The 17,536-nt window shown below is 37.9% G+C and overlaps 1 protein-coding gene across 1 annotated transcript in view; it reads left to right on the plus strand.

Annotated features, from left to right (window-relative positions):
- LOC123329046 (ankyrin repeat domain-containing protein 26) overlaps nucleotides 1-17,536 on the plus strand; it is a 58,375-nt gene that overhangs the window by 38,932 nt on the left and 1,907 nt on the right. Inside the window, exons 14-24 of the mRNA XM_045162575.1 lie at nucleotides 132-165; nucleotides 452-587; nucleotides 2,284-2,497; nucleotides 3,212-3,395; nucleotides 4,118-4,296; nucleotides 4,385-4,541; nucleotides 7,158-8,118; nucleotides 10,029-10,180; nucleotides 12,233-12,337; nucleotides 13,102-13,271; nucleotides 14,650-14,875. Coding sequence (XP_045018510.1) covers nucleotides 132-165; nucleotides 452-587; nucleotides 2,284-2,497; nucleotides 3,212-3,395; nucleotides 4,118-4,296; nucleotides 4,385-4,541; nucleotides 7,158-8,118; nucleotides 10,029-10,180; nucleotides 12,233-12,337; nucleotides 13,102-13,271; nucleotides 14,650-14,875 — 2,518 coding nt within the window. The remainder of the gene's footprint in view (nucleotides 1-131; nucleotides 166-451; nucleotides 588-2,283; nucleotides 2,498-3,211; nucleotides 3,396-4,117; nucleotides 4,297-4,384; nucleotides 4,542-7,157; nucleotides 8,119-10,028; nucleotides 10,181-12,232; nucleotides 12,338-13,101; nucleotides 13,272-14,649; nucleotides 14,876-17,536) is intronic.

Raw genomic sequence — 17,536 nt, forward strand, 5'->3', positions numbered from 1 at the left:
TTATTGTTGCATCCTTTTATAGAAAATTACTTGTCAATGCAAAGAGTTTATATAAAAAAAGAAAAGTTTAGGTATTGTTTGCATTTTTGAATATTTACTATTAGCCTGAAGAGAATCATTTGTTCTTTTAGGCCTGCAAGGAAAACACCGTATGAAAAGAAGAAGGTACAGTAAAAAAAAAAAATGAGCTTTCAAAAATATTATTATCCTTGTCAAAAATACTTTGTAAAAGGAATAGTGGTAAAGTAAAAAATCTTCCTTTGTTGTAGAGAAGTTTACTTTGAACACATCATTTAGAAACACTGTTGGTAAATTTACCCTTTTGATAAAACTCTCTTCTGTTAAGAAATGTCTGTTTTTGCTTTGATAAAGAGATATTTATCACCTCTGTACACTTAGTATATTTTATATATATTTTAAGGACATTGTGAAACAGTATTATTTATGTTAGGTCAAAGAACAAATGAATTACGTGAACAACCTGGATGACTTAACTCAGTCGTCTGAGACGGTTTCTGAGGATGGCAATGCACTTCACTCTACAAATTCCACATTGCAAGTAGAACCTCTTGACTTGGGGTGTAAAGGTAGGACCACAGTGTAAATGTTAACGGAAAGCCTATCTGTGTATAGAGTAGTGATATATGCACACCTTGTCAGTTCTGCTCTAGAGCCAGGGATGTGTTACCGTGCTGTGCATCTCAGAAGTATGTTTTGCATTAAAGGAACATGAAAGTGAGTGTATACTCTGAGCCACAGGCCTATGATCCTCTCACTCACTGTACCTTCTGTTGACTTTTATTCTTTCCTGTGCCTTCACCCACGGTCAGGTCAGCATCATTTTCCTCCTAGAATAACTGAAATAATCTCAGGACTTCTTTCCCTGCCACTCCACCTCACAGAACCTCGGCCTGCACAGCAACTGTAATTATTACCTGTTTTTTAAAATTCAGGTCTCATCATGTTACTCCCTTGCTTAAAGCCCAACTGTTGATTCTTTTTGCTGCATGCTTAAAGGTCACAATTGTCTAGCTTCATCTGGTTTTATTTTTTACCCTTCTTTCTACATGAATTTTAGAATCAGCTTGTCAGTTTCCTAAAATGTCTGCTGGTCTTAACGTTTTCATTTTCCTTCAGTTCAAAATACTTTGTACTTTCTCTTTTCATTACCTCTTTGATAAGGGTTATTTAGATCCATATGATTTAGTTTCCAAATATTGAGAGTTTTCCAGAGATCCTTCTGTGCTCTTGCTTCTCATGATGTGTTAGGTGCATCCAGAGGAGCCCTGGGGCTAGGGCTGATTATTTCCTGCCTTGGAGGCCAGACCTTGCTGACTACCCTGTTCATTCTGCTGGTAGGTAGGAGTGTTTCCACCCTGGCTCAGGAGGCTAGATAGAATCCCTGGGAGCGCGTGAGCTCCAGGCACGGTTTCCTGTAGTCTTTCCATGTGGTTTCTCCCTGGTCTCAGGTGGTTTCTCACTTAAGTGCACCGTCTGTTCCTCTGCTGAATACCTAAGGGGCTCCTCCTCAGTTCTCCTGGGTCCTTTTTCTCTGTCCCACTCTCTCCTCTCCACGGTTCTGTCCTGTGATCTCTGCCCACGTTGGTTTCACCAGACTCTCAGCTTCATCACCTCCACGTGGGGAGTCCAGTGGACTGTGTTTCTGTTCCTTCTCTCCATGTCGGGGCTTGGAAATTCTCTCAAGGAAGTGAGCTGGGGCGTTCCTTAGGCTAACCTCATGTGTTTCCGGGATCATTGTCCTTCATTCCCTGAAGTTCTTGCCATGAAAATCATTGTTTAATGTATTTTGTCCGTGTTGTTTTTGCTTGCTCCACTCAGGAAGGTAAATCGGTAGCTGTTCACTCTGTCTTGGTTAGAAACATATGGTAGCTGGAGACTGTCCACAGGGTTGTTCCTCCTACTCTGCTTACTACTTCCTGCTCATCCTCCATTTCTCGGTGTGACATCTCTTCCCCAGGGAAATTTTTCCAGGACCCAGTCTATTTCAAGTTCTGTTATCGTAGAACTCTCTTTTATTGTAGTATCTATCTGAGATCATAATTATTTGATTTCTCTTTCTCTTGTACTAGACTTCAAGCTAAACAAGAGCCAGGGGTGTCTGTTTTATCTTCAGGGCTTAGAATAATGTCTTCCGCACTATAGACACTTAATATTTGTTCAGTACGTGAATGAGTGACCATGAAAGGCACAGTCCTTTATATTCAAAACCTACTCACATTAATTTTGTTTGTTTGTTTCTATCTTTGTTTTCTCATCATGAAGATTCTGGTAGTTTGTTGAAAATTCAGGATGCAATTTTTTCACATGACAGATTAGTAGATTTTCAAAGAAAACACTGTGAACTACTTAGAGGAGAAATTCACAAAATGAAAAGCAAGTTTTGTGGGCTACAAAAAGAGCTGTCAGAAACCAAAGAAGTGAAATTACAGTTAGAGCATCAGAAAGTGGAGTGGGAACGAGAGCACAGAAGCTTGAGGTACCATACATCTTGCTTTTAAAGAAATATTTGAACTGTTGTTTCCTTTAACACTGCAGAGATGTAGATGTATTATAAGGACTAACTTACCTTCTCAGATTTTACAGGGAAGAAAACATCATTAGTATTGTGGAGTGTGAAATTCTTGGAAATAATATAACAGGTTCTTAACAGTGAATGCTTCTAATAACTTAATGTATATTTTTTCCAAATCATCATTTTGATGACCATACAGAAATCCACCATAGTGGAAACCCCATTAATTATTTACCAAGTTGACTTTCGCTTGTTTTCCACTTTTGTGTATTCTATTTAATACTGCAAGGAGCATCTTTTCTATAAATTCATTTCTACCTTTCTAATTATTTTGAATACATTTTCTTTAATAATATTGTATTATTTGGTTAAAGTAGAGAAGTTTTAAAAAGATCTGTGATCTATATTTCTAAACTATTCTTAGGAAAGCTTATATTGCTTTATATTCCGACCCCCAGAGGTATGAAGTAGCCATTTTTCTCAAGACAAAATAAAAACAAAATTTTATGCAGTTTTATTCTTAGCCCTCTGTATGAAAACAGTGATCATTATTAAGTGTTTTTCAGTGTATTCCCCCCATTTTTGCTATTTTAAACATTGTGAAGAGGGAGCAAAAGTTATTGCAGCAGCAGCAAATAATCTCATAATTGTCTAAGAAGAGATCTCTAAATTTTGCAGATTCACCTTAAATCAAGAAGAAGAGAATAGAAGAAATTCCAATATGTTATATGAAAAAATTAGGGAGCAGTTAAGAAGAAAAGAAGATGAATATAGTAAAGAAGTTGAAATGAAGCAGCAACTTGAACTCACTCTCCGAGAAGTAGAAATGGAACTGAAGACTGTGACAAATAATCAGAATCAGGTAGAGTTACCTTTGGTGAAAATTTCAAATTTCTAACACTACTTCATCAATATTATATCTAATATCCCTCTTTTTTTGAAAAATACCATTTTATTTTGTGTTGTACCAGTTATTTAGTGTCATTTTATTTAGTGTTATAGGAAATTTTAGGTTACTTCTTAAAAACAAAAGCAAAGAAATTAAAAATTCCCAAAGTAACAGGGCCAGAAATAAGAATTCTATAATCCTAAAATGCTGGGTGCACGTTTATGATCAGAGGGACGAAGAGGTCATGGTCAGTAGCTCACACAATAGATACTGAAAAACCGCAGGGTTGAGATTGGTGTAGAAACTAGAGGTTAAGCTCTCTGCCCACCTCAGGCAACAGATCCTTCTGCCTTGAGGGACCATTTGTGAGTGAATAGGTCTAGAAGAGAAGGGGAACTGGGCGGGAAAATGGTACCTAATTTTACATCAAGTTACCTCTTGGCTTCAATCTGGCAGGTGGCTGAGGGTCGTGGACCCCCTCCCTCTGTGCCCGTCAGCCCTCCAGTCCACCTTCCCCATGAACAGCTCAGAGCTGGCTCCAGCTTTTCCAGCTGAGTTCTCCCTCACAGTAGAGTCCTCAAGAACAGGTGTTAACTGGCATCCTCAAGAGGTGCAAGAATGTTCCCCGTGGAATTTTTTCCCAGCAGTTGGTAGAAACCAGACACTATTGAAGTTGATTGTCCTTCATTCTGAAGAGTTGTCGAGTGGCATCTCAGAGCAGAGGAATTCACTCCCCTGCCCGATATCCCTCTCAAATACAGACTGGGTCTCATCCCCAAGGTCCTACCAGCAGATCTCCTGCAACGGAAAGCTCTCAGGGAGAGCTCAGGAAAGTACTATTTGTAATTCAAATCCATTTGTCTACAGCAGTCAGGTAGGGACATACAGTGGCCTCATCCAAGGAGAGGCCTTTATTATTTTCCATTGGAATTGATCTCAAATCTTTTGCAACTGTCTCAAAGGACCCAGAACCCTGATTGTGGTTTAGGCCAGGAAGACCACCTTGTGCTCCCCCATCGACCGCACTACCCGAACAAGTCGCTCTGCTTTGGAGTGAGCATCGCTCCATGCACGTCATCACCTTCAGTGTCTGAATCAGAGTCCGTTCTTGGCTCCACTGTCATTTCTTTAACCAACACCCTGTCAACGACCTTTTCACATCATTTATTGTTTTTCAATTTGTAAAAAGTGCGATATCCATTGTAAAAACACTTTTGAACACTTTAAAAAGTTGTTTATTTAGAATAAACTTATAAAAGTGCCTCTCCCCCACCAAGGGGGGCGGGGGAAGAACTTGCTACTAATAGTAGATATTCTGGGTTTTGGTAGTGAATTCACTTCCTTGATCCATCATTAGGGTAGTTTATCACTTCCACTGATGGTAAGGAGGAAACTATAGGCAGTTCAGAGATCATATTTTGGAAGTCATTCTTCTACTTGTGAGAAAATGAACACTCTGCTCTGTGTAGTGTCTTATTTCAGTACAAGGAACTTTTGAAAACAGTGATAGATATGCCATAATATATATTTAGTGATAGCTATTAAGTGTTTTTCATTGTATTTCCCCCATCTTACTATGTTAAACATTATGGAAAGGTAATGAAATTTATTGCAGCAGCAAATAATCTCATGGTTTTCTTAGAAGAGCTCTCTAAATTTCACCTTATTTCCCATTAGTGTATGTGCCATGAATGAAATAGGAGGCTTATTTTGTATTTATATGTTTGTACTAGAGAAGTAACTGTGGTTTGATGTAAGAGGACTAGTAGAGTCAAAAGACCTGGTGAAACGCCTGCAGCTTACTTATATTTTTAACTTCTCCCTTTCCAGAATCATTATAGCTAATGAGTTAATTGATGTTTGTAGAAGTACTTAGTATAGTTGTCAATAGGTATAATTCTTATAATTGCTTATGAAAATGTTAGAAGGTAGCATATTCTCAAGGAAAATCTTTATATGAAATTTAATCTATTTAAATCTATAAAATTTAAACATTAAATTTAATATATTTGATATATTTAAATAAATTTAAATATATACACAGTAATCACTCTTACTGTGAAGTGGCTGTATAGGAGGTATCAGATGCAGTATTTATAAAGCCAGTAAGTGGTGTTGTTTATTGAATTATAGTTGATTTATAATATTGCATTAGTTTCAGGTATACAGCACAGTGATTCAGATATATTTGTATGTGTGTGTGTATAAATGAGGCTTCCCTGCTGGCTCAGACTGTAAAGAATCTGCCTGCAGTGTAGGAGACCTGGGTTCAATCCCTGGGTTGGGAAGATCCCCTGGAGAAGGAAATGGCTACCCACTCCTGTATTCTTGCCTGGGAAATTCCATGGACAGAGGAGCCTGGTGGGCTACAGTCCATGGGGTTGCAAAGAGTCAAACATGACTGAGTGATTAACACACATACACACTCACACACACACACACTCACACATACACACATTTTCCTTTTCAGATTCTTCTTACAGAATATTAAGTGTAGTTCCTTATGTTGTACAGTAGATCCTTGCTGGTTATTTTACATCTACTAGTATGTATATGTTCGGAGAAGGCAATGGCACCCCACTCCAGTACTCGTGCCTGGAAAATCCCATAGATGGAGGAGCCTGGTAGGCTGCAGTCCATGGGGTCGCACAGAGTCAGACTCGACTGAGCGACTTCACTTTCACTTCTCACTTTCACGCATTGGAGAAGGAAATGGCAACCCACTCCAGTATTCTTGCCTGGAGAGTCCCAGGGATGGGGGAGCCTGGTGGGCTGCCGTCTATGGGGTCGCACAGAGTTGGACATGAGGCGACTTAGCAGCAGCAGCAGTATGTATATGTTAATCCCAACCTCCTAATTTATCCCTTCCCTTACCCCCCATCCCGTATGAAGACCATAAATTTTTTTTCTATGTCTTTCCGTTTTGTGAATAAGTTCATTTTAGATTCCATATATAAGCTGCTGCTGCTGCTGCTAAGTCGCTTCAGTCGTGTCCAACTCGGTGAGACCCCATAGACGGCAGCCCATCAGGCTCCCTCATCTCTGGGATTCCCCAGGCAAGAACACTGGAGTGGGTTGCCATTTCCTCCTCCAATGCATGAAAGTGAAAAGTGAAAGTGAAGTTGCTCAGTCGTGTCCGACTCTTAGCGACCCCATGGACTGCAGCCTACCAGGCTCCTCCATCCATGGGTTTTCCAGGCAAGAGTACTGGAGTGGGGTGCCATTGCCTTCTCCGCCACATATAAGCGGTATGATATAATACTTGTCTTTGTCTGACTTTCTTCACTTAGGGTGATAAAGTCTAGGTCCATCCCTGTTGCTGCAAATAGCATTATTTTATTCTTTTTTATGACTTAGTAGTTTTCCATTGTATAAATATTCACATCAGATGCCATTTTTAAGTGCAGTCAGATCTATAAATCTTATATTTTAAGCCTTCTGGGTTTATTGTAGTTCAGAGAAAAGCCTCTCCAGGTCTGAGCTTCTTGAAAAGTCTCTTGGGATTTCTTTTTGACTTTCATGGACTCATTGTCTTCAATTAAATTTTTGAGCGTTTGAAAATTTCTGCTTTTATAAAGTCTGAGGTTTGTATCGAGCCTTATTTTTTCTGTTTTGGAGACACACTTGGTGCAGCCTTTCATTGTATAAGCATACAAGATAGTCTTTCATTTCAGAGGAAATCATGAAATGTTACTTTATTGTGTACTAGCTAAAAATCTCCTTTGTTTCACTTAGGCTTCTGCTGGTCCTGAAGAGCCAAAAGACCTGTTGTGCAAAAACCACATGCTGCAGGATGAAATTGCCATGCTAAGACTGGAAATAGAGGCAATGAAAAACCAGAACCTGGAAAAGGAAAAGAACTATTTTGAGGACATTGAAATTGTCAAAGCAAAGAATGATGATGCTCAAAAGGCAATAAAACTGAATGAGGAAAGGTTAACAAAAACTATATCCCAGTATACAGGCCAGCTTAATGTTCTGACAGCTGAGAATACAATGCTAAAGTCTAAGCTGGAGAACGAAAAAGAAAACAAACAAAGACTGGAAACAGAAGTGGAATCCTACCGTTCTAGACTGGCTGCTGCCTTTCAGGATCATGATCAAGGTCAGACATCACAAAGAGACCTGGAGCTTGCCTTCCAGAAAGCAGAAGATGAGTGGTTATGCTTGCAGGACAAAATGAAGTCTGATGTGGCTAACCTAAAAGATAAGAATGAGGCGCTTTCCCAGCAACTTTCTACAGCAGAAAGTAAATTCCATCAGGTAAAAATCAAGTTGCAGCACACGAGAGATAATCTTAGAGAAAAGATTTTGATGTTAGAACGTGTCCAGAGAGACCTTCGCCAAGCAGAGTGTCAAAAGCAGGAAATTGAACACATGTATCCGAATGAACAAGGAAAAGTGAATAAATACCTTGGAAAGCAGGACTCCTTAGAGGAAACATTATCTCAACTCTGGAGTGAAAACATGTTGCTCCGACAGCAACTGGATGATGCACAAAACAAAACCAACAGTAAGGAGAAGACAATCATTAGCATCCAAGACCAGTATCAGCAGATCATGAGAAAACTTCATGCTGAAAGTGAGAAACAAGGTCTGATGCTGGAGGAAAGAAACAAGGAGTTAATCCAGGAATGTAATCATTTAAAAGAGAGAATGTATCAGTACAAAAATGAAAAAGCAGAAAGAGAAGTAAGTATCCAGAAGGAGAAATAATTCTCAGACTTCCTGAAAGAAGATTCAAAGTTTTGATTTTGGCTTGATTCTGGTTAAATGTTGAATCTAGTTGAATATAAAAAATACATAGGCTGTGAATCTATAGTCTCTAAACCAGCCTAAAAGCACACCTTGTATCCAGCAAATCAAAATTAGACCCAGGAAATGCTTTACTTTGAGTAGAGACATCATGTCTTATGAAATGTTAAGAGATTCAGTTCTAAATTGTTAACACAGACAGATATTAGTAATTTACTCTTTTACTATTAAGGTAATAATTTTAATCTTTATGTTACCACATGTCAGTATCATGATGAAGCAGATAAATGAAATGCTCAAACCTAAAATGAACATTTCAAAATTAAGCTTCAGTTACATGGATACCTTGACAGTCAATTCCAGGTTTCCCAGAGGCTCTAGCGTACTTTGGCTTTGGTAGCTTGTCATAGCTCTGTGTCATATTTGTTGGTATAATTTTATGTTTATTCACATCAATTTGAGTTAATATGGGAAACATTTTAGCCTTAAATCATTTATTCTTAAAGCCTCTCAACTCTTTAAATGCATCTACTTATCATTAAAACATAATTTGGGACTCAAGTGGTGAGCTTTAGCAAAATTCTTCTTGATTTAATCTTGCCACTGCTATTTATGATTTACTTTTGGAGAAGGCAATGGCACCCCACTCCAGTACTCTTGTCTGGAAAATCCCATGGGCAGAGGAGCCTAGTCCATGAGGTCGCTACGAGTTGGACACAACTGAGCGACTTCACTTTCACTTTTCACTTTCATGCACTGGAGAAGGAAATGGCAACCCACTCCAGTGTTCTTGCCTAGAGAATCCCAAGGACAAGGGAGCCTGGCGGGGTGCCGTCTATGGGGTCGCACAGAGTCAGACACAACTGAAGCGACTTAGCAGCCAGCAGCAGCAGTAGAATATTTTTACAACAATTCGCTCATAATTCTCATTTTCAGTATCAATTAATATCATTTAGATACAAGCTTGTCCACTAAAAATGAAGGGTGTCAGGATTCATGATGAGCAGGAATGGAGTGAGTCAGGAAGAGGATTATAGGGCCTGTGGTCTGGAGACAGGTAGAAGAGGCCACTTTAACAAGGCTCCTTGAAGGCCATGGGCACAACCTCATTTTTTAAATTTTATTTTTCTGTTATATTGGAGTATAGTTGCTTTACAATTTTGTGTTAGTTTCAGATGTACAGGAAATTGATTCAGTTATACATATATCCATTCTTTTTCAGTTCCTTTTCCCATGTAGGTGACTATAGAATATTGAGTAGAGTTCACTGTGCTCTACAGTAGGTTCTTATGGTTAGCCAAGGGCAAAGGTGGGGAGGAGGGATAAATTAGGAGTTTTGGATTAACATAGACATACTACTAGACAGAAAATAGATAAGCCACAAGGGAATGGCCTCATTTTTCTGCTGAGCTAGGAATCTGTTGGAAAGATCTGAGCACTGGTTGGAATATGTGAAGATCTCTGAAGGTAATAGTTCTCTAATAAAGATAGAGATATTCTCTAAAAAATAATTCTCTAATAAAGAAAGAGGGAAAATGTTCCACAGAGTGGAATGTTCCACCACTTGTCCCACATTCAAATCTATTTCTTTCTGGTTGTGAGGTGGTGAAGCTCTGCAGATCTATTGTGAGGAGCAGGGCGTGGACAGCGCGTCTGCATCTTTTGTCTGAATAACTTAATATCAGAAAGGCCGGAAGGTGGCCCCTTCCATGTCTGTAACCAAATTCAGTGAGGAGGGAAAAGAAGGTGGTGATAGTTTTCAAAGTACATATGTTGGAGTTATCTATTCTTAACATAACGAAATAGTAAAGTGATTTGATAAACTCAGTGACAAAGTGTCTTATTAGGCAGTTGTGAGACAACTTCAACAAGAACTGGCTGAAAAAGATGCCCTGAAAAAGAAGTCTATGTCAGAGGCTTCACTGGAAAGCATGTCTAATTGTGCTAAATTAGAAGCTGAGACACAGGATTTAAAGAACAACATACATCAACCCACAAGTCAGGTATGTATGAAATTGAATGTGTCAACAGTTAATATGTAGGATGAAGTATTTTAGGACGCTCATTTTCATGGTCAGCTTTCTTTTGTATTTTTGTTACAAGTAATTTACTACAATTTTCTTATCTTTATAATGCACTCATTTCTTAAACTCTGACTTTCATTCTGCCATTTGCATTATATATATTTTTTCTTACATTATTTGCTCTTAGAAAAGTTGAGAATTGCGCCTCACTGTTCACACAAGTTGAGAGACTTTTTTCTCTTTGAAACAATACTTTTTTTTAGTGATAGCTGTATTACATATTGAGGCTAGCCAGATAAAATCAAAGGATAATGTTTAATGGAAGATTCCAGAAAATTATCATTTCTCATCTTTCTTTTTATGACTGGCTGTAGAGTTCTGTATTTATTTATTTCATGGATTTCAGAATAACTTGTGCAGAAAGGGTATTATAAAAACCAGGTGAAATATAGGCATTGCCTTCTTTCCTTTTCATTTTAAGTATATTGCAAAAGCATGGAGGTACTCAGATGATGTATAGTATGTACATCCAAACTAGAGAATTAAGAAGATGATCTAGATCCTACCATTGGATTTTTTTAAAGCTATTGAGATAGAATTCACATATCATAGAATTCACCGACTCAACATGTGTAGTTCAGTATCTCTTAGTCTAGAGATGAGTCACCTGTGACCACAGTCAATTTTAGAGCCTTTCCATCACCCCGCAAAAGAAACCCTGCATCCCTTAGCCACCACCCATGGCCTTCCATCCCTCAGTCCCAGGCAACCCCTAGTCTAATATCTGTCTCTGTAGACATGCCTGTTCTGGATATTTTATATAAATGGAATCATACAATATGTGCTTCTTTGGGATTAGCTTTTCTCATCTGACGTCATGTTTTCGAGGTTCATCTGTGTGATTGCACGTATCAGTTCTTCTGTTAGTTGGTTGTCAATCAATCAATAGTATTTGACTAAGCCATGTATCCATCATCAGTTGATGGAGCTTTGGGTTGTTTCCACTTTGGGGCAATTAATGATGCTGCTGTGAACACTGATTTACACATTTCTGTGTGGACATGTTTTTATTTCCCTGTGGTTGAATTTTTATCCTCAGAGGTAACTGGCTGATTTCAGCTTTATTGGCCCTTGCTCAGGCTATCCTTTCTGTCTTTACAGTTTCTTTTCCTTTTGACGAGGCCTCCATTATTTGAGACCTGGTGCCCAGTCTCTCCTCCTTCATGGGGCTTTCCTGAATGTCCACCTCTCATGGAGCCTTTTCACTTTAGCCATTGTTATCTAGTCTCTGAGGAAGAGTTTAGCCCCTAATTTTACACTGTTGCCATTTTTATTCCATGAGGGGGAATATTGGTATTACAGGGAATATTTTTAGATATGCACAGTGCTTGTCTTGCATAAAAGGACAGTAACAAAGGATTACAAGAATGAGGCTTTTTTTTTGTTGCTGTTCAGAAAAATGTATGGATCATCTCTGTAAACTGTTAGAAGATGGGATTTCTTTATCTTTGCAAATCATTTCTCTTTGGACTGCAATTCAAATTAGCAAAAGTCTTTGTAGTTCAGGAAAAGGCTTATGGGATTAGACTCTGTATTTATAAGATTTATTAATTAGAGTCTTATTCTCACAGACTTCTTTTGAGAGGCATTTATTAACTTAGCCCTATATAACTCAATATAGTATCCCTTAAACTACTTTAAAACCCTGGGACATTAAGATGAGGGAAGGATTAAGAGACGTTCTACTAAGAGGGGACTTGTAGTCATTTTATGGAGGAAAGATAGAAAAATATTATTGTAGAACAATAAAAGAGTATAAAATCAAGTGCAAATGTTGTTTGACAAAGATGACAGTGAAGAATATATTTTGTGAATCTTGGTGGAGTGAACATCTTTCTTGATTCTCTGAGTAATCCCTGGTCCTACATTCTACAATACACATACTATCCTTTTAATTTGATCCTGGGTTTGAATTAGGCCGTGCTTAATCCACATTCCTCATTACCAAATGGTCTCATTTTCTTCTTGAAGATTGATGATTTTCCAGCAGAGCTGGAAACTGCATCTTCAAAATGTCTGCACGTGGATGCAGAAAAATCAAGTATTTCAACAGGAGTTATTATCTATGGAATGAATGCAAAAGAAATGTGAAAAGACTAAAAAGAAGTTGGAGCAAGATGTAGTGACCCTCAAAAGTCATGTAGAAATGAATATGATAGAACACAGTCAAGTAGAGCAGTATCAACAGGCTACTGAAGAAAGAGCAAGACAGAATCTTATAGAGAAATGAAAAGAAGTCAACCTATTTTTGTAGGTTAATTTGTTGATCTGTCATGTGCTTGAAATCACTTTCACTGTATATTACATTTCAGACATATACAACTTGTATGTTTCCTCTACCTCCCTTACAGCAGTATGTTTTGTAGATTTCTGGAATGGGGGGGGCACTTGTTTTCCCTTTAAATATTTCAGTTTCCCCCACAGTTTTCACTAAATTGTCCTATCAGAATGATTCTCACTTGAGAATCCTCTTACTTATAAGACCAGTTGGTATAAAATAAGACCATTATGAAGAAAAGAAAATATTGTGGTTTAGAACTGATACCATCCTCTTGAATTATTCTTAAGTTGTCTCATTCAATTTTTAAAATTTTAAGTTGATCCTCTTATTCTTTGAATTATCAGATTATATAAGTACTACCATAACAGTCATTCCACTTTAATTTTAAAATTCAGACTTAACTCACTTCACATTGGTGATAATTGTTTTAAACTTCTGCTCTTTTTGTTTTCACCTTTGTAATCACTCTCTGAATCACTGACTCAAAACTAAAGGAAACAAATATAATTTTCCAGGTTATAATTATTTTTAAAATGTTATCTATTTCAACTTTCCTTAGATACAAGCAAGATCTCAACAGATGGAACTCAGAATTAAAGACTTAGAATCTGAACTCTCTAAGATGAAAACTTTGCAAGAAGATTCTAATAAAGACGAGTTGGAAAAATATAAGCATCTCTACCTAGTAAAACTTGAAGTTAGAAAGTCATTGCAAGATAAACTAGACAAGTAAGTCAAAATACAGAATCACAGAAAATAAATTTACTTCATTAATTTGTCTCTAAAGCCTAATTTTTTATAGAGCGCAGTTCCTGAGATTACTAGGAAGTGAAAGCTAACTGGATAGTCACTGCTAAAGGGGCGCCCTTAGACAAACTGTTAGTACTGTATCAAGTTTTTCCACACTATGTAGAGGCATGCTTGTGAAAAGGGGGGAAATTAACACAGGGGTGAAAGGCAGGATAAATCACAAAGTGGCTAGAAATAATATAGTGACCTGACCGAGGGAGTGTGTGGAGAATGGAAAGGGCAGATCCCACCTCCAGAGCCTAGTCCAGCTTTCCCCACTATCTGAAAGCAGAGCATTCCTAGGACGCCTTTCATAAGCCAAAACAGCATAAAGCAAAGAAGCAGGTACCCGAGGACACATTCTGCTAGTCGATGCTAAAATATGCTTTCAAGTGTTTCCTTTCACCATCCTTGTATATACGTTTCACTCATGACCTTGGAGAAATTAAGCATTTGGCTCTGAGGTATCATCTAGAGCCACAATCTCAAGGGGAGGATGAGAAAGTCAGTAGGTCATATGCTAGTTGAATATGCCCAAGTGAAGTACAGGTGATCCCAGACAAGGTTCAAGGCTGTGGCGACTTGATGCTGAAATGTGGGGTGTGGCTCCCAGGGAAGGAGCACCGTGGGGCCGGTTTCCCTGCTTGGGGAGCACGATGCCTCTCACTCTAAAACGTACACTACTGTTTAGATGAGACCAAAATTTGTCTTCAGATTTTTTTTTTTTTTTTTTGGACCATCGGAAACAGGTGCTGATATAGGCCCATAGTAGAAGTGAAGTAACATAAAGTGATCTTTGTGAAAGCAGGGGATACTTGTAATTATTCCTGGGGCTGTTTTAGCTCTTTTCAGTCTTACCCACTGACTTTCTCATCCTCCCCTTGAGATTGTGGCTCTAGATGATACCTCAGAGCCAAATGCTTAATTTCTCCGAGGTCATGAGTGAAACGTATATACAAGGGTGGTGAAAGGAAACACTTGAAAGGAACTTTGTGGGATGGTGTGTTTCTTCATCCCTGAACTGTTTCCTGGAGGCAGGTGTGTCCCAGAGGGCAGCAGGTGTCACTGTGAGGCCACCTCCCTTTCTCTCTGATGCCCTTTCTCTCCTCTCCCAACTGTAGCTTGTTACTTGAGGAGCCCTAGATACATGTGTACTTCTTTAGAACAAGGTTACAACTGTCATTGTTGACGTAGGTCTGCTCTGTCTTTTCGGTGTTCAAATAGTTCAATAGGAATTCCATTTACTCTATGGCAACTTTAAAAAATGCCAATCATTTAGAGAAACATGAACGAAACGGGTGTTTTCCATCTTCCCCAGGACTGATGAGAGGCTGATAGAGATCAGCACTGAACTTGAGGTGGAGAAACAGAACAGATCTATACACAGCACTCTTAGCACAAGGCCAGTCCTGGAGTCCTCTTCTGTTGGAAATTTCAATCCTGCTTCAGGATTCAATACAAATGTTATTTCAAGAGCAAACAGAGGGTTTTCTACCTCAATTCCACGCTGTTCAAATGACAGTATAGAGACTTACTTGACCAAGGTTAGTTCTATTCTATTTTTTTCATTGGGTTTCAGATTTCTGATATGAATGATCCTTGTTTTTAATTTGGTGAACTTCTGCGTTGTTTTTTTTGACTTATGCACACTAAGTAAAACCATACTTAACTGTGATAATCAAGGAGACATTTAATGATTTTTTTTGTCCTAGATCTCTCATTTTTAAGACATATTTATTAAATTCTTAAATTTCTTGAAAAGGTGCATTTAAATTCAACTTTAGAAATGAAATCTTATTGTCTAGTAACCAAAAGTATACTTTCAGCTGTTTGATTTACTTTCTAAATTATTTCACTTTGGCAGTGGTTCATGATCATTTCCAGGCTCTGCTGCACCCACCGCAGTTTTTCTACCCCTAAGCATAAGTGAATGACTGGCATCTAAACACGAACCACATATGGATGCTTTTATTTGAAGGAATCCTAGATAAATCCTTTTTATGAATTAAACAAACTTGTAATACCTAATCAAAGATTAATTTCTGGTTTTAGGTTAACATTTTTTGTTATTTTCTTATACAAGAGTACATCTTTAACTGCTATTCTACTTACAGAATTTTGATTTAAATTTCTAAAAAAAATCTTGCTAAGCAGTTTTAGAATGTTTCTAAGTTTGTAGTTAAATCAAATATTTAAAAATTGTAAATGAAGCTCACTTTTGTCTCTGTTTTGACATCACCTGAATGAATGATGACTGAGATAGCAAAGATGGGGAGTCTTTAAACTGCAACTAGTTTTCATTGTGTAGTCATTGTGATTAAAATATCCATTTCAGTCAGTGCACAAGGGTTTATGGTTTTGATGGTGTTTTCATGATGTTGATGATGCAGAGAAAAATAGCCTTTGTTAAATGCAGTCTCAACCTGTTTTCTCATTTGGCTTCTTGCCATCATAGAAGAGCAGTCTAAGGTTTCTTCGAAAGCACTGCAGCTACGTTGGGTCTTAGTACTTGAGAGCCATGAACCTGGAGGATGTGCTTTAGCTGTGCAGTCACAGCGGGCCTCCAAACACTTCATCCCAAGTCAGACGCTTCCCCACGTAGGCCTGAGAGGAGGAAGCAAATGCTTGACCCCTCCCAGGGGAAGGCTGCCTACTGTAGACCCAAGTTCACGGTGCTGTGGAAACATAAACCTTTTCAAAGAAGAGATTCAGAACCAAGCAAGCACTTTGTAGTTCCTTCTCCCAGACTCACCTGTTAGGTACATCTCCTCGCTTCTCATAAGGAGGGTAGGAGTATAAGTCCTCCCCTTGAAACTTCAGGCTGAGGAAATGAAGTTCAACTGCAATTTCTGATCAGATTTAGATTATAAATGAAATTATATGCATACTTTTTGTATATACCAACTGATGATGAGAGCTTGGATAGAAGTATGCTAAACAGTAAAGAGAGATCTGTTGTGTATTTTAAATTTTGTCCTCAATAACCCAAAATGTGGATAATTCATTGTTGACTCATCTTAGCAAGCCAGGTTTTATCTAGAGGGAATGAACAAACATCCTTTTAAGGTTGAATCTCTTCAGTTTTGGCCTGCTTCATCAACTAAAGATTCCTTCAAGTTCCCTGTCCTGTGTCTAAAAAATATTTATGCTTTCTAAATTAACTATATAGATTGCTACAAACAGGAATTTGATATTGATTTTATTCTTGTTCATGCATTTAAAACACATTTACTTAGAAAGTCATGTCACGCCACAAGCATTATTGAACTATATAGCATGGTTTTACATATTCATTTTATCTATGTTATAGTTTAAAATCTATCTGTTTTTTCCTTAATCTGAGGAAGTAGCTGGCATAGAACTCTGGACTCAGTAAGAAGGACATTGCCTTTGTTACTTCTTTTGTAGAATTAGGAACTTTGACTAAATCAATGACTCTCATACCTTAAAAAAAGGTTTTTTGTTTTTTGGTTTTTTTTCCAAAGAAAACAACCTTTCTTTGAAAAAAAAAAAAAAAAAAAACTTCTGTGTGGAACCGTGTTATATAAAACAGAGCCAAGTATAGAGCCTTTTAGCTAAAGAGTGGCCAGAGGCACTGCCGCTGTGACTTCTCTGTTCCTAACCTGCAGTGACCCCTGTGGGACCTTCCCGTTCTAAGGGGACATAGTTCGGAAACTAACACTTATAAGAGAATCCTTCTCGCTAAACATCTTCAGAATTGAAACTTGCTGGTACATTGTGTCTTGCGTGTAATTTTCTCACCTTTCTGTCTTTTCATTAAATGGAGAAGTGTAAAGAAAATCGCAGATGTGTTCTCCTTATTAGCATTCAACTTAGATTCCTCTATTTGAACACGATCCTCACCTAGAAATCAAAGGTCTCAGAAGTACATATTTAGGGCAGGAGCTGTTGGGGGAGAAGATAGTAATCTTGTGGGTTATTCCTAGGATTATGGGTCATTCCCTAATTCTCTGAAATTATGTGTACTATAGACTGATATTTATTGTACTTTTTATCAGATTAATCTAAATAGGATTCCATATATATGGTTCTGTTATCTATAAGCAGAATAAGTAGAAATTCATTTTCTTTTATTTATGTGATTTTTTTTTTCTGCTGAAGTAATCTTGAAGTTAGGTCTAGTCTCTAAAAGTATTATTTAAAAGTCGCATTTAGTAAGTTTTATGTCACTCCTATGATAATAT

The sequence above is a fragment of the Bubalus bubalis genome, chromosome 14 (genome assembly GCF_019923935.1).
Source record: "Bubalus bubalis isolate 160015118507 breed Murrah chromosome 14, NDDB_SH_1, whole genome shotgun sequence".
Lineage (NCBI taxonomy): Eukaryota > Metazoa > Chordata > Mammalia > Artiodactyla > Bovidae > Bubalus > Bubalus bubalis.